General features: G+C 43.7%; 1 protein-coding gene across 1 annotated transcript in view; it reads left to right on the plus strand.

Annotated features, from left to right (window-relative positions):
- EXOC4 (exocyst complex component 4) overlaps positions 1-22,013 on the plus strand; it is a 414,930-nt gene that overhangs the window by 327,820 nt on the left and 65,097 nt on the right. The window contains exons 12-13 of the mRNA XM_052789476.1: positions 12,616-12,752; positions 19,770-19,925. Of these exons, the coding sequence (XP_052645436.1) occupies positions 12,616-12,752; positions 19,770-19,925 (293 nt within the window). The remainder of the gene's footprint in view (positions 1-12,615; positions 12,753-19,769; positions 19,926-22,013) is intronic.

A 22,013-nucleotide genomic window follows, 5' to 3' on the forward strand; every position in this document is an offset into this window, starting at 1 on the left:
CTGTCGGATACTTGGAGCGAGCTGCTCACAATCTCCATGCATGAGGAATTTCAAAATAATCCTTTGGGGACATCCAGGGACAGAACTGTGATCTCCTTAGTCTTTGATGTCTTAGAACACAAGGCTTAATTTATTGAATAAATCACAAGTGATACCGTCGTGTGCAACATATGAGTTTTCTCCAGTGCTGTGCGAGGGCACCCTCAGTTGCCCTTAAATTGGTCAATTCGAACCCTGCTCACGCCCCAAGAGTAAATGCAGAAAAGTAAACAAAGAGAATAAATGACACTATAGGGCTTGTAATTCCTCTGCATCCTTTTGCAGGAGAAGAGACGACTGATGCTTTTGTAGTTCCCAACTTAGGAAGCTCTACGTAATGCCGAGGGTTTCATAAAATTAAAATTTCACAAGACTAAGGACTTGGGTTCTTTTTGTATGTGTTAATTTTTACCTTGAGTACATTGCCTCTCATTCCCTAGTGGCTTTGCTTTTTACTTACTAATTTGTACCTGGAAGGAGGAGCAGGGAAAGCTGTTCTGAGAAGACCTCAGCTCTACTAAAGTTATGTCTAGAGGTGGTGGGAAGGCATTTTCTTGCTGACTTTTATTGTGATTTCTCCATAACAGTAATGTATTTGGTTGAAATCCTTTGGAAGCAAAGGAAGGAGGGGTTGGGGAGTCCAACGTCTCTCTTGCCCTGGAGAGTCTAGTGGTTAGAGCATTGGCCTGTGCAATAGTGCATCCAAGTTTGAGTCCTACTGATCGAATGGTCCAGGAGAAAAATTTCACTCCTTCCTGTTGGTTTCCTAACCACTGAGACAGGCAGAGATCAGTTTTGTCTATAAATATGCATTTCAGCATGGGTCTGTTCTAGTGGAAATGTGGAAAAGATCTTGATTTTGCCCAGTCTATTGGAGGGGACCTAAATTAGAAACATCAGAAGTTGCTGTGAAACCAAATTGTCATGTTCTGGCCATCTCTGGCAGTCTTTGTGTGCATTGGGGTGTAACTTCACCTTATAAAATGAAGATCAACCTTAGCCCTGCAGAATCCAATAGCTCCAACTTGAGGGCAGCTCTCTGGGAGCTGGTGGCTGTTGATGTGGCCCATCAATCATAGCTGTCAATCATAATGTCCAGCCCTGGGTGCACAGGGCTACATTGCATGTGGCAACAAGTTCTCAACAAAACCAATGTCGTAAGGGTTTTAGCAAAAATACAGCTGCTGAGTTGCAGAAATCCATCTCAACTTAGTTGCTGGTAGGTGACCTTTAAAAGCATTGTGGAATATTTGAAATTTCTTTTCTTTACTCTCTAATTCCTACATTTAGAAAAGAATACTCTACAGATGAACCCCAAACTATTGTTTATGGAAAAAACCCGCTTTTTTAACTAGTTGAAATGCTTAAACAAGGCTGAGTTGATCTACTGTTTTTTACAACTGCCTCTGGAAAAAGGAAACATACACCATTCCTGTGGTTTAACTGCATTTTCATCTGTGCTGGCTTGTAAAGTCAAGCCACAGAAAACAATACAATAAATTTATCTGTCAATTTTAATATACTTTTGGATGTCTCAGTAGGAATTGAATGCATTGCATGTAATTAGCTGGACCCTCTTGGAGGGCCTCTGCTCTGTCCCCAAGTTTCCCAAGGATTGCTTTGGAAAACACAGACTTCTTAATCACATTAATTATAGTTGGGTTAATGAAGAGTGAGACAGAAATGTGAATTGCAGTGCTCTAAGGTGAGGTTTGAGTGACCTGTGTCTTTTGGGATCCCCCCTATTTTGGGTGTTACCTTCTAGAAACCCACTAGTGACATTGGTCTTGTCACTCTACGTTGTCGTTTAGCCCTACAAATGGACTTTTAGACACTTGTTCCAAAATCTGACAAATGGTCTTGTAATTTTGGTGAAATGAGCTCTTTCTGATCCCAGAAGCTCACCCTGGGTTAGCTCTCAGAGCTCAGCCTGGGTTAACTGTTAAGCCTTTACATGTCGTTCATGTATTTATTTGGCCATTTTGTTTCTAGTGATCTTTTGCATTTTCATTAATTCTTGTTGAATTTAGATCATAATTACAGTCTTTGTATTGGTGTCCACATAGACAGCATAAATCCAGGGGCGCAATATCATCTTCTTTTGGGGCTCAGTCCTGCTAAGCCATTCTCCATCTATTTTTTCCAACTACTTTTGTTTTTTCATCAGCCAGCTGCCCTTGTTGTGGTTGCTGTGTCTTTCCAGGAGCATCTCTCCTCCACATGGGGCGTGTGTATGCCCTCTCTCTAGCAAGAAATTTTTAATAGGTAAGTATGCTATAAATGCTGGGGCTCTGAGGCTGAAGAAAATAGACCTTGGAGCACATAGAGTATTCATAAAAATAATACAGATGGGTCTCATTCTCCAAACTGGGCTAGCCATATAAAAACATTTATTAAAAAATGAGGTTCACTCTGCTTCCAAAATTGATGACCTGCTTCTGAGCATCATTAATTTTGTGGTCTATGTTCAATTTGTATTGTGTCGCAACTGCTAATGATGTTCTAGAGCGGATATTACAAAGGAGGAAAAAACCTACCACTCACTACATAAGAAATAAATTGTCACCTTGCCATGAGTTTACCTGTAATTGGGAGAGTTGTATAAAATCCGAAGATGACCACTTCTGGGAGTATTCAGGGGGGCTGAAAACATCAGGGACGAGCTTTTCAGCTCCTGCAGTACAAACCGTGCTTGAAATAACTGGTTGTTATTCCTTTTCATTGCAGCCTTGCGCAAATGTATATTGATTAATAAAGGAAGAGCGTGGCCTGTGCCTGGCACTTTTGAGTGATAAACAGTTATGCAGCAGTAAAGAGGGTATATTAAAGGGTAAGAGCTAATGACTTTTCTTGTGTATGTAACACATTAAAAACAGCATGAAGCTACAGCTATTTTATCATACTGCTAATGTCCCTGACAACATTCACTTGGTGGGAGTGAATGGATGGAAATCCATTTAGAGAAGTAAATTAAAATACCTTAAAAAATGCTTTTAATAATAGCTACAGAACTCAGCAGGATCAGAGGAGTGAGAGATACAAAAGACCTATTAAGTTATCCAGTCCATCTCCCTGCCAAAGCAGCAGTATTCCTTATTATGCAGTTACTACTGTATCATTCAGTGAAGATTTAAATGTCTCAAGTGCCAGTATCTCTGATGGGAGAGTAATCTAAAGGTTGGAAGATTCCACTGTCACAAACTCGCCCGTGTGCAACCTAATTTTTCCTTCCCTGCTAGTCTCCTGTGCTGCATGCATGGATGTCCAATGGGAATAAGTGGACAAAAATCCTTATCCAAGTGTTACCTTCTATATTTCCTGCTTTTTAAGCTTGTAGCAATGCTGAGTTAACAGCCTGATTGGTATCAGGGATGTGTGTTTGTTTGTTTGAAGACTATCGAAAGACATCTCCTCAAGCAGATACTTCTAGACCTGTGGCTGTGATTTACGGCGGCGTTTTCAGAGGTGAGAACCACCTTGGCAGGGGATGCTCAGTGGCTTCTGCTGATGGTCCATCTCCAGCAGGATGGACCCACTGGATCCAATCCTTTTTTTGGCTTGCTGGCAAGCTCCTGAGCACTGGCTAAGTGTTGATGTACTGAGAATTCCTGTTTTGTGGGGAATTTAGGAGATTTGAATAGTTACGGGTGTCTTTTGGCGGTATAGATTTGCAGTGCTTGTTCTGGAGAAGAAAATGCCACTGCTTTTAGATATTTCTGTGTCAGAGCTTCTGGGATGGCAAAGTGGTTTTGTTTGGCTAGTTGTTTTTGAGCATACTTTAGGCATCTTTTGCCATTAAATGTATTTGAGCTCAAAATCAGAATAAATGCATCTGATCTCTAGTATATGATCAGCCATAGAAGTTCATGCAGTAATTTCTTCATCAAGTCCGTAACGCCGGTTTGAATGTAGCTTGTCTTTCAGAAAAGCACCTGTGCTTGATTTAGAGCCTTGCAGAGATGGAGAATCCAGCACACGACACGCAAGCTGTTCGTGTGGTTAATTACCTTCACTGTTAAAAAACATGTAGCTCATTTCTGCTCTGGTATGATCCAGCTTCAGCTCCCATCTGCTGGATCTCGTTATGGCTGGCTTAGGAGGCTTAAATAAAATAAATAAGGAGCTTGAAAAATATTCTAATGTCATGGGCATTCAGGAGGTCAAAAAGAAAAGGGTTTTTTCCTTTTTCTATGCAAATGTCTGAACAGGAGAAGTGTCATGATAACCATCAAGTCCAGTTCATCCAGGCTACGTAGAGCAGGCAGCTGAGTGGAGCATTTCTCGTTGGAAAAAGCTTTTCATATGTGGTTATCTAGTCACATTGTTCTGTCCTGATGGTGACAAAATTGGTTTCTGGTGGGACAAATGAGCTGTAGTCTCGGGCTTGAGTGAGCATCAATCTACAGTGGTCACTAAGGATAGTGAAGAAGAGCTGAATTGCAAGTCAGATGTTAAGTCCATGTCCTACATGACGTGAGAAAGCATGAAGGTCGATGTTGGCCGATTCTGACCTACGATGCTGTAAGAAGGGACTCAGTTTAATTAGAAATTGGGGAAATCTTTCTAAGAAAACTTGTCCTTGCTGTGAAGCACAATCTGGAGCACAGGCCTGTGTCAAATTTGGACAAAGAATATGGTGAAAAATCCCATCCAGCCATACCCATGGTCCTTGTGCCTCGTCTGCAGTCTTCCCTGGCTTTGGGACTTGGCCTCACGTATTGCAGAAAAGGTACATGTGCTTTTAGACTGTGTGGGCTTTTTGCTCAAATTGCAGAGCCAATGAGTATCATTTACCTTTTTTTTCAATTGTTGCAGACCACAGTTTGAAAATACTCATGGCAGACTCCTCTTTCTGTGCTTTAAATAGTTGTGACTGATTGCGCACTTACTGGACTTCAGCAGGGTTGGACACAGTTAATGTTAACTTTGTGTATAATAGAGGCTCATGTGTTCAAATCATGGACTCTGAAATCCTAAATAATGAATATAGTGTTTATAGGAAGAAAACAGTTCTTCTGCATGGTCAAAGGTAATACAGTAATAAGCAGATTTTACGGTACATGTTCTCCATTTTTTAAAAAAAATGTACATTTTGCTCTTCATCAATATTCTAGTTCACTGGAGCAAATGTTTTCTGGATCACACAGTGCCAGGTAAATAAGAGCTATCCAAGACCTTGTTTGTGCACTCATTTGGCTGCTGCAGCATCATATTTAAAGGTGAGAGAGAAACACAATGTATCCTGGGCTCCCATTCACATCTGTGGGGATGAAGGCACTCAGGACCTTTCAGAATAAAGCCTATAAAAAGAAAAATATCACCTGCAGTGAAACAGGCAGAGTTATAGTTTTAAAAAAAAAAAATCTCTTGGAGTCAGGAGCATTTGAGAAGCAAAGTTGTAGTAGGACGTAGTATAACCATAGTAACAGGCAGGATTCTGCAGAGCTGATACCGGAATAATGAATTTTGCTGAAAAAAATGCTGTATGAGAAAAGCAGGCTATCAGATTTTGAGACCGTAAAAAGAGTTTTTGCATTTAAACACATATTTGAATTGATACATACTAAAAACTCCAGCCCTTTGTAAACCCTGGATGTGCCACAGAAGAAAACAAATTGAAAAGTCCCCTTATCGCTCAGTGTGAAATAACCACTAATCAGTAAAACAGACAATTTAGACTATCATCGTTCCTTTGCTAGCTAAAAAAAAAAAGTATTATAGTTGGTTCGGGGTTGGTTTTTTCCTTCTATTTTAGTGGGGGTGACCACAGCACTGATATGTTGAAACAGGGGTGCAGGTTGGCTCCCCACGGCAATGATGGAGCTGGGGCAGCACCCAGCTCTCCTGCCCAGCCCGTGCCCTCTCCCCCGGCCACAGGGCTTATGTTGGCTATTTTTTAGACATCAGGTAGGCTTAAGCAGCCAGCTTATAGCAATTTCAGGGAAAACTGGGTCCCCAGCTCCTGGTTTTCTGTTTTGAATGATTTTCATCTCCAGCTCTGTTCTGCCAACATGTAATATCATCTAATGAGATGAGAGAATAGTTACTTCAGTGGCCTCGCAAGATATTTGTTAAACAGCTGGAATTTGGGCAAAAGGAGTAACTGCATTTGTGGTTTTTATCTCCATCTCCCATTGCCCTTCAAGGCGCTGACAGCACTTGATATTTATCAGCTCACAAGAGCCTGTCCAGGTATTTAAGCAGCTCAACAGCTAAAGCAAAGCACCGGTAAAGCAAAGCACATGCTGGGAGATCGCTGCAGAGCTCCGTTTCACCCGCCTGCCAAGTAACAAACCGTTATTAATTGACAGCAGAATAACCAAATTGCAACTGGCAGCCTAATGCTGCGGAGCATCGCGGGTCAGAGCGCAGGGGGAGGCGAGATGGCAGGTGGGGGCATGGGATGAGGAGGGAGCTCGGGCAGGGTGGGTTTCCTATTTTAGAGCTGATTGCCTTGGGTGGGACTTTGGCAAAGCTCCCGCAGCTGCTGAAAGCCCGTTAGTCTCTATAAAATGTCCTAATAAAATTAATCATAATATTAATGAGTCATAGAATAGAACAGCCCAGGTTGGAAGGGACCTGAAAAGATCGTGTGGTCCAACCTGTCACGGGAAAGGGAGCCGAGATGAGATTAGCCAGCCCCCTCTCCAGTCGCATCTTGAAACCCTCCAGCGATGGGGGCTCTACCACGTCCCTGGGGAGGTTGTTCCAGTGAATGATTGTTCTCACTGTAAAAAATGTCTTTCTTTTGTTGAGATGAAACTTCTACTGGTGCAACTTGTACCCATTGCCCCTTGTCTTCTCCATGGGGCTCCTAGTGAAGAGAGACCCTCTGTCCTCTTTGCAGCTGCCCTTTAAGTACTGGATAATGTCATAATGAAATTAACCCCAGATCCTGGATCCTAGACACCAGATCCCATATAGTATTTGGGGAGTTGCACATTTTTATGCAGAATTCTGTATGCCAGGCCAATACCTAAGAGGATATCGAGCTCAGTCCTGTATTCACAGCCCCATTATATCGTGTTGCATCTGGTGGCGTTATGCCGTTGTGATACCCAAGCGCAGTGATGGTGAGCTGGGTTTCAAAAGTTTCCATCCCGTTTGCACTCCCGCGGGCGTTGCTGTGCCGAGGGAAACGCTGGGCAGCCTCTGGCCCCATTTCAGGCCCAGCAGCTTCCAGCCTGGAAGCAGATGAGAAGGAGCCGCTGAGCAGAAAGACAGAAAAAAAAAAATTCAGACAACGTCCCAGGTGCCCTTAGGATTTTGCCTAAACCTCCTCTGTTATTTGAACGCTTGCGTTGGGGACGGCACGGGCAGCAGTTTGGCAGCTGCCTGCAAAGAGATTTGGAGATGCCGGGAGATCGCCCCATGGTTTGCTGATGTTCAGACAGATCCAGAGCTGACTTTCACTGCATGTGCATCGGCTTCATTGCATCTGTCCCAACCTGTCCAGAAACCTCCGCGAGCTCATTTCTGCAGCTCATCGCAGAGTGAGGAATCAGCCTAACACCCACAGGTACTCCAAGAAAGCAATGCCAGCCTTCCCAGCAGGAAAGCAGACACTCCACAATCTCCTATACCACAACCACCCAATTTCCAAGTGCAGCCCCCAACTCCGCACCGCACCTCCACCGGAGGAACCGGAGCAATTCTTGGGGAAGTTTGTCACCGTAATGGATGATGCCACAGCACACGGCACCCAAGACAGGTGAGGCTGCATCGAGCGGAACAAATCTGTATGGATGATGCGTTTCTGCTGGGGCAGGCGAATGCTTCATGATGATTTATATATTTGCAGCTCTTGCCCGAAGAGTAGTGCCCCAGCATGGGTCACTAGAGCCCTCTGCTGAATACACCTTCGCAGTGCTGGGAAAGGAGGCCAAATGATGCTTTGGAAAGGCAGATGCTGCGAATTTAACATTTTGGGGGGCAGCTGAGAAGCTGTAATTAAAAAAGAAATACAACAAGAAAATGCACGAATAAATGTTGCGTATCAAGGTGTCAGTGTGAGAGGTAACCACCGGTGTCCTTTGGAAAGGGTCACAAACCCAGAGCTGTGGGTCAGCACTGAGCTCAAAGAGGTTTGAAAACCTTTCGTCTCTCCTGTCCTGCCTTTAATTACAGCTGTGCTGTGTGCAGTACTTTTAAAATTGTGGGGTGTCAGCTAAACTCCAGCTTAAAAATTAGATTAGGTTTTTTGGTTTTTTTTTTCCTTTAAGGCAGCCACGTCCTGCACTCATCTGGTGCCTTCCTCTGCCAAGGCATCTCCAGGAGATTTTTAAGTGATAAGCAATAATATACTAATAATCAACAACCTTTCCAGTGCCAAGGTCTCTTCCTCCATCTGCTGTGTTTTCAAGAGCCCGTCACGTGGTGAAGACATCCCTGCACAGGTACATTCCCATTCTTGCCTTCTCATCCCAGGAAAATGAAGCAAGTGAACAGGCATGGGAGAAGCTGTGATTTCTGCAGAAAAAAATATTTAGGGTGGAGATTGTTCCTCTGATCTAAGTGCTCCTTGCCAAGAAGTTAGAGAAAACAAAATGACAGATTGAAAACCTGAAGGTTTGTGTGGGCTTGACCTGTTGTTTTGAACTTCTGCGTGTCAGGGAATCATTGGGGAACCAGCTTTATTGTACTGAAACTGCATTTTAAGGGACCCTTAAAAACGTTCCTCCAGCTGCAGCGTTTTACATCGAGTGCCCTCTTGCTGTAGAGGAATTCAGTCATTTTAAAAACTTAGGTGGTGTTGCACAAGACAATAATCCCAAAGGTAGTATTGAAATAATACCTCTGGGTCTGCTTATTCTCCATCACTCTGGGCTGGTGAAAGCCCTACGGTCAGAGTGGAAATTATACCTGCCCTGGAGCTGCTTTACGTTATCTGAAGCTTCAGCACAACTGAGAATAAGGACCATGTCAAGGAATAATGGTAAATGTTTGCAAAATATATTAAAGGTAAAACCCACGGTGTTAATAATGAGTGGTGCTGCTCTGTTTTATCCTCTTACCTCGACAGTAGCTAATGGACAGGAGGTCGTAAGAAGGAATTTCTTTTTATTTTTAGTAGCCTTAAGACTCTTTTAAAGCCTTCACCCTGATGTGCTGTAGGAGTAATGAATCATACCCTCGGCGTGATGTTAGGATTCAGCACCACACAGCGTTTTCAGGTGTGAGGAGATGAATATTGTTCTGTGGATGAGTTTCCTTGTTAGTGTGGGTTTTTTTAAAAGGCTTCATTGAAGTGTCTTGCCATAAAATTATGCTTTGATCATATCCATTTGCTGTTAATGAATCCAGATGGGTTAGAAGCAACTGGATTGTAACTCTCTGATAATACGTGCGCTGCCTTTCATTTTCTCGCACGGAGTTTCAGAAGATCCTGCGCTGGCCTGGCTAACGAATCCAGCGATATTAACGTGGCCTAATGCATCCTAAAACACAGTGTCCCCAGAGACATATGCAGATGTGTCAGGATTGCTTTGGAAAAGGTTAAAATACTACAGAAAAATGGCCATTACATATCTGGTACTGTCTTCTTTCATATGGTAATCTCCTTTTTTCTTTCTTCTGTTTTTTTAAAATCATGCAAGTAGCTTTGTATTTCCTTCAAATCAAAAGATCTTACTCCAAAATCAAGATATTGGCAGGAGCTTAGCTCTGATTGTAATGCTGTTGTAGAGAGGAGAAAGTAAGTGGAAGAAACTACGTAGAAACCAGCAATACCTTCTCTTTTAATGTACAATCTTTGGATTTTTAAGTTGTTTGCTCAAATGTTGAGTTACCTAAAGAGATAGAAATGGGGTGGATCGAGACCAGGTTTGATTCCTCTTCGTGTGGTTGCATGTCAAAGCCATGAAGTTTGCTGTCACACGAGGATGCCTGGGAGGACAGATCCTTCCCCTGGTAAGCTAAGAGAGATCAGGTGATAGCATGGTTCTGCTGAAAATCCCACCCACCTCTCACCAGTGAAATACCAGTGGAAAATGAAAAGAATGATTATCGATGCAAAAAGGAGAAAAATTGCTTTTGTCTTCCAGGTTGCTACATGTATTCAAGGCCAGGTTGGATGGGGCTTGGAGCAACCTGATCTAGTGGAAGGTGTCCCTGCCCATGGCAGGGGAGTTGGAACTAGATGATCTTCAAGGTCCTACCCAACCCAAACCATTCCATGAGTCTATGATTCTAGTCTATGAGTTAGCAAGGATTTATTTTTTTTTAATTCCCTATGCATAAATGTTAACGTTAATGCCTCACCCCTAAGGATCAGGATCAGCCCCCAGAAGGAGACTTGGATTTGGATTGAAGCTGCACAACAACTTCTGTATTTTCCATTTGTGCAGTCAGAGATGTTCTCGTGGCTCATGTCAGCAGGTTGGAGAGTCGCGTTTTCCTCTGCTGACAGACAAACACTGGCCATGGGAGCACCTTTAAGCCATCTAGGTGCAAAGTGAAGCACCTCTGCTGAACCCCCTTGCACTGATTGTGGTTGTTGGTGCTTGAAGGTTGAAGGACAGCAGCTCCTTAACCAGCCCGAATGCAACGAAGGCGTGACTATGCCCTACCTCTGGACCAGTGGATCTAATGGATCTAATTTCCCCACATTACTAGGTAGTTTTCACACCGCATTTATCAGCCTAACGTACACAGGCTTGAGTTCACTCTCGAGGGAGAGGTGCCAGATCGGTCTCGCATTTCAGTAGGATTTGGGTAGATTCTTAAAACGCCACTTTTGCCCTTGCTGAGGTCAGCCTGGCACACCAAGCAGGGATAGCAAAAAGCCTGGGTGACGTTTGAATCCTGCAGCTGATGAGCTGTGCTCACACCTCGGAGCCCATCGGTATGAAAACAGCATCCCTGGCTGCTGCAGCTTCTCTACGCAGTTGTCTGCTTCATTTGCTTGCGATGACTCCGGGTTGCAAGTCCTTTAGGGTTGGTTGTTCTCCTCCGTGCGCATCAAGCCCAGGGTGGGATTGAATATTTATTAAAATACAGATACTTGTAATAACAGGAGAAGCAGTGTAAACAAGAGCATCTGAGAGGCAGCTACACCAGACTACATTTTTGTTTGGACAAAATAATCCCAAATTGTTGCTAATTACAATATGAAAGATTGGTTAATTCCTGTGATTTGCTCAAGAGAAAGCATAATAAGATACAGGAGCAACCAAAGAGAAGTTGTTTTTTTTTTTCCTCCCAAGTACAGTTGTGAGCCAAGGATGTATTGGGAACAGCACAGGCAGTGACTATGCCTTCACTGAAACCCCCACATGCTAAGGAGTCATGTGTGCTCTGAATCAGGATGAGGTTTGCAGATGCTTTTTTACCAAATCAGGGACAGGTAGAGGAGAAGAATCAATTCCTGTCACTCAGGGGTTGCTCTGGAGGAGCAGGATTATGGATCAGGGCTATGCTGCCGCACTTTAATCTGGAAATCAATAGAGAGATGGAAGTTGGGCTTGTGGAGATGTGGCAGAGATGATGATTTGGGGTTTGATGAGATTTTGCTCTGCAAACAACTGAGGCACTAACTCCTCTTCACGTCCTGATTAACACAGAAAAAGGGCTAAATTCAGCCTTGATGCAGCTCTCTCGATGTCCCTGGGGTCCCCCCATGTCATTTGAGTCCAGAATTTCTCAGATGAACCAGGGTTCATAAATGCTTCAGTCTCCTTCTTTGCCTTTGCACATAGCTCACGAATAACCCTTCGCTCTACCGAGCCTAATATTAATTCAATTTATATCAGCCTGGGACTTTGATAACCTTCCTTCTGTCTGGTTTGTAGCAACCAAATTAAATACAGCAGGCAGTGTTACAAATACAAACTGTGCCAAGTCACCTTGGGGTGGCTCAGAAATCTCAAAATTCATCCAGAGCTGTTTAAGTCTCGGACATTATCAGATATATGGTACCTCCTCCTGCAGGCTGTCCGAACTTGCTCATCTATGGGATGTGGAGCCGCATTTTTGGTTTGCAGATTTGCCCTCTTGTTCCTATGATTGTAGTACACTGCTTGGGGTAACAAGAGGATTGCAAGGTGCTCCCTAAACCTCAGCGGCCAGCAGAAGGCTCGTGCTCTACACATGCAGCTTGTATGAATGGGAGTGATGGGTGAAATCCCTGGTCTTTAGGGTAGCCTGCAATCTGTGAGTCCAGAGGTATTTGTCAGGCTGAAACGCTCGGGGTTTGCAAGTCCAAGCAGAGCTCAGAGAAGCTGTGTGTACCTGGTTCCTCTAAAAATCACACTTTGGGGTTTTCAGGTTTCATCTAGTGAAGGAAAGACCTGGTGAACTCTGCTGGTCCTCAGCAACTGGCTCAGAAATCCAAACTTTCAGACCTGACATTCAAACCCCTAAGCCACCCCTCTTCATTTCTTGCACGGTTTCTTCTTTTTTTTCATTTGTTCTGCTTTACGTCACTCGGTGGCATGGACTGCTCCAGCATCTGCTCAGCGTTGGGGAGCATCAGCTGTACAGTTGCATCTGTGACTCTAATTAGCAAAACATGAGAAGGCTAAAATTAAGATATATGCTGAACTGCTATTCATACTTCTGCTTTTGTTTCTTTTCCAGAGCACGGTAATTGTGGAGAAGACTGTTCAAGACCTAATGAACCTGATGCACGACTTGAGCGCCTATTCGGATCAGTTCCTCAACATGGTGTGTGTGAAACTCCAGGAGTACAAGGACACCTGCACCCTTGCCTACAGGTACAGGCTTGGAAACCAATATATGCTGGAGATACTGGTCGTGGGCTTTTGCAGTTTTACCATGAGTAGGCAGGAGTTACTTCTAGACATCATCTCTGCTCGGATGGTCAAGGATATGTCTTTCTAGGTGGGGAAAAAATCTGAAATAATGATCATTGGCATATGAAGAGTCTTGGCTTCCCAGTGACTTTATCCACATCACACTGCGGTTTAGGCTTTTTAAACGTGGGTGACAGTGGTAGTAGTTTAGAAACCACGCGGTTTTTCTCTTAATCAGGCAAAAGGTGACCTCAGGTTGGAGATGGAGAGTATAAGGCATCATCTTTAGCATAAATAGCTGTATATAGCTATTGCTCTCTTGTAAAACAAGTCAAATCCTTCCATTTGAGTGTTCCCAAGAGATTCAGCTAGATTTTGATTAATTATATTGAGATTTGAGTATTCACATCTCGTAGCAACGTGGAATTAGTAACCACAACACACCATATAAATACACACACACTGGGTTTTGTGAAACTTTCCCAAACCCTTTCTGTAAACTTATTCTTTCAGGGGGTCATCAAATGCTCTATCCTTGGCTGTCTTTGTTCATTAGCATTTTCGGGTGATCCACCTCTAACGGCTTCCCCAACCACGGCGCGGAAGCTGAACAGAGCGTAGTCCCACTGGGCACAGAGTTATCATGCTGGGTCGTTCGGTTTAAGTCCTTCGGGTACTTGCTTTATCTGAGATTTCCTGGGTAACCGTTGATAAGTAACTTATTCTCTGTACATCCCAGTTGCCCGTCTGTAAAATGGCCCTCCCTGGAGAGGGGGGCCAGGAGCATGCCCTGCACCGCGGGGATAAATACTTGCATTGAAAGACACTAAAGATGCTGCGGCAATGTGGGCTATAATAGCTGCTATACATAATCTCCTTTAATAGCTAATTGAGGCTGGCGATAGCAGGGAAAGCTGAAAAAGCCCCTTGTGTTTTCTGACCAAGAGCATTAAGAAATTATTTCCTATTGCCTGATTTCATTCAGGAGAAGCTTCATCTGGCGAGCGGCTGCGTACAGGCTCATTATTATTATTAATAATGCCAACAATAGCAGTGAGCACATATGTGGGCTAAACTTTGTCTGAGCGCTCGTCTAAATTGGTAGCCGCTCATGCACCGTTGTCCAAAATGCTCGTATTTTATAAGAAACTTCACTGACTGGAGCCAGACAATAGATGTAATTTCTTTGGCTTGAACTTAAAGGTCCTTCCTTCCTTCCTTTGCTGATACCATTCTTGGATTTGGCACCTGCTGAGGAGTAATTAGGACAGCCCTAATTTGGCAATATCCTGATTACAGCAGGAGGAAAAACAGGAAATGTTCCAGTTTTGCTGCTAGCAAATGACTGACTGAAATAGAAATCTATATACATTTCAAATGATGCAGAGGAATATAGCAGCTACCCGCCTTTCCCAGGGCGAGCGGTTCGATCCGCGGGGACGTTATGCCCTCTGCAGGGATCTCACGTCGGTACGGCTCCGCGCAGCCTTGCCCTTTGCACCAGGGTTTTCCCTGGGGGTTTGAGACGGGTAAATCCTCATGTTGATAAAGTTAGTGGAGGAAGGATCATTTATAGCTGCTTAAAATCAGAGAAAACTCCCTAGAGCTGTGTACTAATATGATCAGGCGAAGCTATCGGAGCAAGGGAGTGTGTGTCTGTTCTTGAGATGTCAAGATAGTGAGAATTCGGGAAGCCAGAGAGATGGTTTATGCAAGATTTGCACATGGCATTCGTTCGTTCCCCATGTGCATGTGTTTCTTGAAGGGGAGTATGAGCAAACGTGGATGAAATGTATTCAAATACAGGCTCCTCAAAGCAAGACTGTTTTATTTGGAGTCCTTTGCAGAACAGATAGCTCTGTCAGGACGTCAGCACTAAGAAATGCACAGCTGAGATTTTTCATGTTTGATTTCCATTTGGCTCTGATTTTCTAGTGAATGCAAAAAAAACCTGACAGGGCTGGATATGAATGGATTGGACATTTATATAAGTAGCAACTATGGATTTTCTTGTTTTAATTGATGACGAATTTCGGAAGCGTATTTAATCTGATGTAGGTGAGATGTCTTCTGCAAATTACATGTTTGTGAGAAGTGCAATTTCAGTTTGACGCAAACTGTTTACAAATGTGAGTTATGTTTTCTGACTGGTTTATGAGGGGTTGGGTATTAAAATGAAAACAGAAATGGGAGACAGAGCCACAAAACCTCCTGCTGTGTTGGCAGTACTTTTCTTAAGTCTTGTCCAGCCCACGTCTAGCGGCTTCTTCAGCAAATTTCTATGAAAGCAGCTGTACTCCTGAGTTAAGCCTGTATAGTTAAACCATTTTTATGGGGCTTTGGGAAATACTGCAAGGCCATAGAAGGAATCACAGGGACAGGCAAAAACCTGACCGGTTCAAGGTAGCTACCCTTAACATGAGTCTTTCTTTTTAATCTCTTGCCAACACCCTTCTTGGACAAGGTTTGCTGTCTTGAGCACTAAAACCAATCTCTTTCCATGTCTTTCTACGGAAGTTGGCCCCATGTTTAGTTATGTTCACGCTGAATTTGCACATTCTTATTTTGTTTTCCAAGTTTAAGCTCTGTCCTGTGTGTCTACATCCTTCTTGTCAATCTTCATCCTCTCTCCCTTGAACAGCCATCCTTTTGTGCATTTTTCAACCTATCCGAAGAGTCTGAGTAAAGGCACCACTCACCCAAATAACTCTCTTTAGTCTGTAAAAAGAGATGGACATTTCCAAAGAGTGATTCACCTTAATTAAAATGCCTAAACTCTCTGGAGGTGCCCAGCTCTCTTCATTGGCATGTGAAGAGCAGCTTATGGTGACCAGCCTCCTGGCTGAACTGGCTCAGCTGAATCTGTAAAATTAGGTGGGGTAAAACTGGACCTAAAACTCTCCAAATGTTATGGGGGGAAAAAAAAAAAAAAATCACGGTTCCTGCTTTCCAGCCAGGCAAAATAAAACTAAGCCCCTTTTTATTGATAAGGAAATGAGGAGCAGATGTATTTATCCAAGGTGTAGGGTCTGTGGTCAAACGGGAATTCTCAAGTCCCTAGGAAATGCTCTTGCCACTCAGTTTACTGCTTCTTACTGGCCTCTTCCCCTTCTTGCATTAACTTTTTGGTTTTCCAGTTGCCCTTTTGACTCTTTTTGGGCAGGGTTCTGTCTCCCACAGGCCATTAGGTACCTGGCACATGCTGAGCATGCTTTTAAACTCTTCAGCAGTGTGAGCAGGGCTCAGCACGGAAACATCACCTTGGCCCTGCGAAGAGAAAAAAAATAATTTCCAAATACCTTTGGCACAAGGCAACAGAGTCCAATTAACCCCTATGGCCCCCAGATGTTTTCTTAATGAAAAACCATGGCCCCCCAGCTGTGTGCGGGGACGTACCCCATCACTCTATTCCCAGCTCGGGGTGGCAGTGGTGCAAACCTGGGACCACTACCACCAGCAGATGTTTTCTGGATAAAACCCACCGAGCTGTGGAGGGGTGAACCCTCCTCACTCATGTGCCATCACCTGTGTAAGTGTTACACCTATTCCCTACCTGCTCCCGGGAGCTGGGTACAAACAGATGGCATTTTCCTTGGCCCGTTGAGCTGTGAATTAATTAGTTGATTATGGCACTGGTGGTAGCAAGTAACCCTATTACAGAAGCAGGAAAAATTACATAGGAGTTTGGGAGAAGGGGGGGGTGTTTGAAAGGAAGCGTTTTGAGTTGTACTAAAACATGTCATCCTGTCTTGTGATAATTTACTTGAGGACCCGAATTAGATTGACATTGATAGAAGTTACGGAGGTTGAAAACTGGCTGAGATACTAGAAAGAAAAGGTGGGGAAAAAGGATTCTGTAATTGATGGGAAAAGCTGGGCGCCTAACGGAGATCGGGGTATGTACCGCCCTATTTAACATCTTCCTTAATGAGGGGGTGGTTGGAGTAAAACCAACCTGTCAATAAAAATTAGAAGGTGTTGCAATCATGAGAAAGAATGGGGACATAATTCCAAGGGACCCACATAGTGGTGGCAGTGTCCCAGCATCGATTAATTTGAAGCTCCCTATTGATTTCAATGGAGAATTTGGCTTAGGGCTCCAGTGGACCCATGAGTACCACATCGCTGAAAGGCGAGAAAAGCAGGAATCATGTGGGTTAGGCTTTCGGAAAAAACTGACCCTAGAAAAGCAAGGACATCAAGCTCAGTTTGCAACTTGCTATAGCAGCCAAACATCTTCCCATCTCTCCTCCTCCAACACCCACTCTAAAAAGCAATAGGATTTGAGGACAGCAGATAATAAGGATCATAAAACAGAGAGGTAGCTCTGTCCTCTGTATAACTCCATCAGAAGACTCCCAAAGATGACTTGCATTCGTAGACATCTCAAGGGCTCAGATAAGGCTGTAAATAACTGAAGAGAGTAAATAGTGAAAGTGGTGAGAGCCGAGGCTGCTGTAAGGGGAAATAACAGGGAGTAATGGGATGAAATTGAGTAAAATAAAACACGAGCACAGTATCACGATTATTTTTTTTTTATCCAAGAGTTAGATTTGTTCAACTGTGAAATAGACTCCCAAGGGAAGGAGACTATTACTTTAGTCATTTAAATCTGGAGAGGACAAAGTACTGGCTAATATATTCAATGGAACAGTTGTCTTGCCTTGGCAGAGAAATGGCCAGATATCATCGAATTCAGTTTTTCCATCTCGGATGTCAGAGATTCTGGTGGAGCTTTTTTTTTTCCCCTCGGATTTCACCAGGTTGAAAAAAAGAGCCCTTTTTTCATAAGTGGAAAAACACCAAGTTCCTAACAGCAGCAGAAGGCCAAATTGAAATTTTGACGCCGAGGTCTTCTGCGGCTGGAAACAAAATTCATTCTTTTGTCTGTGGCAGATTGAACATGAAATTTAAAGAGAAGGAAAATATATATAAGCGCATGTGACAAATTCATTTTCACAAATTGTGTGTACTTACGGAGCAGAGGTTGTTTTCTTGGTGGTAGGTGAAAGGAGTGATAAGTTGCTCCATGCTGGTGGGAAAAGAAGTAATCTGCTCTGTTTCAAGATAGAGCAGCCTTGGCTCCTATTTCAATCATTTTTTCACTGTTTTCCTTTTCAAAATGCAGATAGTCAGTGTGTTGTTACTTTTATTTCTATTTATTGACCAAAATATACCTTTCAGGAAATTTAAAATGAGGCTGGTTAATCCACATAAACCCCTTAGAAATGTACAGGGTCTCTATTGTGATCTTGCATGACCCTTCCCAAAATCACCACCTGAATGCTAGTGACAGCTCTAAGCATCTCTTTGCCCCATGCAACATCCTAGCTTGGATCCAGAAGCGTGCAACCGAGTAAATGGCACTGCAAGGTCCACATTGAGCTGACATGGGCTGAGCCAGCACGGATACGTCCGTACTGTAACACCCAGCAACTCCAGTTCTTGGCTGACAGATCCAGTATTGAATCTCTGCATCTTTTTGATGCACAAAGTTTCCATCCATGTTGGAGAAGCCGTTTTTTCTGGGGGACAGTAACAGAAAAAGATCTATCTGGCATTTACAGTCCAACCCCTTGCATTGTAGGACACAGCAAACCTGCATTATTTCTCGGTGTCTTGTAGCCTCATGAGCAAAGGGGTGGTAGGTGTTTGAGGGGAAACACACGTCCCAGAGCCTTTTCTGTATTTTTGCACCATCTCTTGGTGCACAAGGGAGATCTCGATTCTATTGTTAACCTGCAGCTAAGCCTCTCGATAGGAACAGGACCTCTAAGACCTTGTCTTTTCAGTTGCTTCCTTTCTCAAGTCGCACTGTGCTGCTTGTTCGGTGGGTTTGCCATGTTCCCTTTACAGAGGGCAGGGAAAAATCCTGCTGCTGCCCATTGGAGAGGTCACCACCATGCTTTTGCTTTGAGTGATGTGGACAAGTCACACATGTTTCTTCTTGGGCTGGAGAAGCAGTCCAACTGGTCACCATGCAAGGACCTCTTAGAAGAAGAGCCTTCCAGGTGCTCACCAGAGAAGGAAATCAGTGATAGGATCTAGAAGGAAACACCAGGAACCCTAACTCCCGCTTGCCTTTTCCAAGAGATGGAAAAAGACCTCCCAGACCCTTGCTGTCTCCTGACCAACCCAAGAATGGCAGAAGATGTTCCCCTCTCTAGTCACGGTGTGCCAGTGAAGTAGCAAACGTTGACGAGGACTATGCTGATGGTTGTTCCTGAGCAATCCCAACACAAAAAATAGGCACCTAATTGACTTTTCCAAATACAGCATCCTGTTTGTCTCCTGCAGTTGCCAGTGAGGAATTCAGATTAGTTACACTGCCAAAAATATTAAACAGGTAAAGTCTTCATAATTGGAATATGCTGCGATCTTTGAGTCGATTTCACACATACATACGATTTAGCTGAAATCTCTATTATCAGATGTTTTGGATGACTGGAGAGAAGATCCTGGACCCTTCATTTCCTTTCATTGCTTCAGACCTGGTCCCCAAGCTCGGCCAGCTGGTGTGCGGTGAGCTGGTGGCTTCCACCCAGGTCTTCCTGGGCAGGTTTCCACGTTGCAGTCACAACACAATCAGCAGTGGCTGGCGAGCTCGATTGAGATTGCAGAGAACAAATGAGCCATGGAGAAACTACCTTCTCTCTCTTCTAGTACAGAATGACCTCCTCTGGTTGTGTAAATGATTGCAGGTTGAATGATTTCAAGGGTGGGGAGAACATGGCCCTTTTTCCCTTAAAGGACTCTGTGAAAGTACATCAAGAGTTGTGAGTTTAAGAGAATCTTTATTCTGTCTACCCGTGTTGCCGTGCCTTCCACACGAGCGCTTTGTTGAATTCCTCTTTAGACCCCTTCCTTAATGCTTAATGCACCTTTGTATGTGATAGGGATTTTAACGAATATCTGCGGAATTGCGTGAAAAGTACAATTTGCTTCGCACTAATGTGATTGTTGCTGCTTTCCCCCTAGGAGCATCGTGCAGTCGGATGAAAAGCTGGTGATCAGTGCGTCCTGGGCTAAAGATGACGATATTAGCAGGCTCCTGAAATCTCTGCCCAACTGGAGCAACATGGCTCAGCCCAAGCAACTGAGACCCAAGAGAGAGGAGGAAGAAGACTTTATAAGGTAAAATATTTTATGAAGTTGTAAAAGGGTTTCAAGGAGAGTAGCAACAACAGTAAAACTTGCTGGAAACAAAATAATTATGGTGTTTGCATAGCTGTTGTGTCCCCAGGTGTGAGAAGAGGTAAGTAGAGTAATGAAACTTGAGTCCACATGCCATTACGCTGGGTGATTTTAATCCCAGGCACCAGCTTTGCTGAACTGAGAACTTCCTGTGTGTTGCCTGGATTTGGTTCTTTTGATGGTATTGAGAAATTATTAAGGAAATTACCTGTTCGGGGGATGTTTCTGGGCTTTGCTTATCAGTCGTATGATGGATTGGTAGATAAACCATCCTGAAGCTCTTTATCCTTCAAGAGAAAGGAGGAAGCAGAGCTTCTCATATGCAACAAGGCCAGAAGAGAGGGAGACCATAGTTCAGTAAGGAGCTTCAGTGGCAGTGCCAGCTTGCTGCTTCCCTGCCCTTATTGCTCATTTCTGCTCACTGTGTTGCTCAAACAAGGCTATTTGAAGAATCATGCTTGTGAATCGAGTCAGGAAAGTGGCTGGGACTGGGGAGGGAAAGACAGGATTACTTTTAATTCAGGCAGATCCTTGTCCTGGTTGATGGTGCTACTCTTATCACCCATGCAATGAAGAGAGCAGCAGTCCGCGACCTAATGGAGGGGCCAGCTGGTTGTACTGGGCAGGAATTCCCAAAACGGGCATTGTCACCAAAGCTGTCCTCCATTTGAGCCGTGACCTGGTGGTGTTTCTCCTCTGTCCCAACACCAGGAGGTATGTAAGGAGAGTCAAATGAAAAATATTGGTGTACTTCCAAAGGGGATTCTTTCAGAGGCACCTTGCTGTGCTCAAACCAGATTGTTTCTACCTGTTCAGGCAAGTGAAAGCCTGTAAGTAGGCAGATTGCCTTTCCCTGCACACTGTAAATGGCTTAGTCTCTGAATTGTTGACGCCTCCTGAAGAAACAGGTCCTCTTTGTCATTCCAGTGAGTCAAAAAGCTTGTCTGCACATTCCCATCACTATTCATCACTTCCTTGATTGGCATTTGGCTATAAAACTGTAGGAATAAGTGAAGCTGTTGAAAATTACAAGTCTAATTTGCCCAGATTGTCATTTTACTTATTCACTGAATGCAAGCACAATAACATAAAGATGATGCAGTCTAAAGAGAGGAACGACGAAGAGTATAAAAATGTCTAGTCACAGAAACGTTTGCTCATACTGCAGTGGGGATAACCAGCTTTGCCAGTGTTTCAAAAAATCTTCAGTGATACTGGAAGAGTGAGGATGCAGAGCCCGTGAGGTCTTTGTGCAATCCCTGAGTTTTTTGCAATTCATCGATTCAGTCCTAGCCTCCATCTTTGCCTTTGCATTTATCCTTTGTTCTTGGCACAGAAAGGTGTTGGGATGCCCTCCTGGTTCTTATTGTGATTTGTGAGCTGTCAGTGTGGGACACCAGAGCTCCCGTGGACGCAATGCTGGGTACTACAGCCTGAGCGTAATCTGCTAGTGTAAATTCCTGGCCAGGCTAAATCTGATGGCCGAGCTCAGTCTGATGCTAGCAGTGCCAACGTTTTATTCCAATATTGCCATTTTACTATTCATTAATTGAAGTATTTTGTGAAATTGTATTGGAGGTGTTAGAGTGGAAAGCCTATTAGGTCATCTACATGGAATTCACTGGGAAAAGCTCCTGTACCGTGTCTTTTTTTTAGCCTAAACATTAGGACAAAGATCTTTTCTCAGTATCTGTTTGCACAGAGCATCATGTATTAAGCTTCGGCTCCTCAGAGTGGCGTGTGAATGCTCCTGTAGCATTAATTTAAATGATAATAATTGGTCTGGGCCAGTTTTAGCCATTGATGGTAAGCGACATGGCCTATAAACTTCCTCAAGAATCTGTGCATGGTTGAATAGATCTCTCCTGAAAGCTTCAAAATAAAATTAATTGCTCGTCCAATTTTTTGTCATCTTTCCATTTAAGCAGACTTTTTGCAGACTTTCACCTAATACAAAGGAATGTGATTTCTTCACTGCTGTTGCTTCTTTCTCTTCCTCTTGGCGCTGCTGATGAATTGGGAATAATT

This window comes from Harpia harpyja, chromosome 6 (genome assembly GCF_026419915.1).
Source record: "Harpia harpyja isolate bHarHar1 chromosome 6, bHarHar1 primary haplotype, whole genome shotgun sequence".
Lineage (NCBI taxonomy): Eukaryota > Metazoa > Chordata > Aves > Accipitriformes > Accipitridae > Harpia > Harpia harpyja.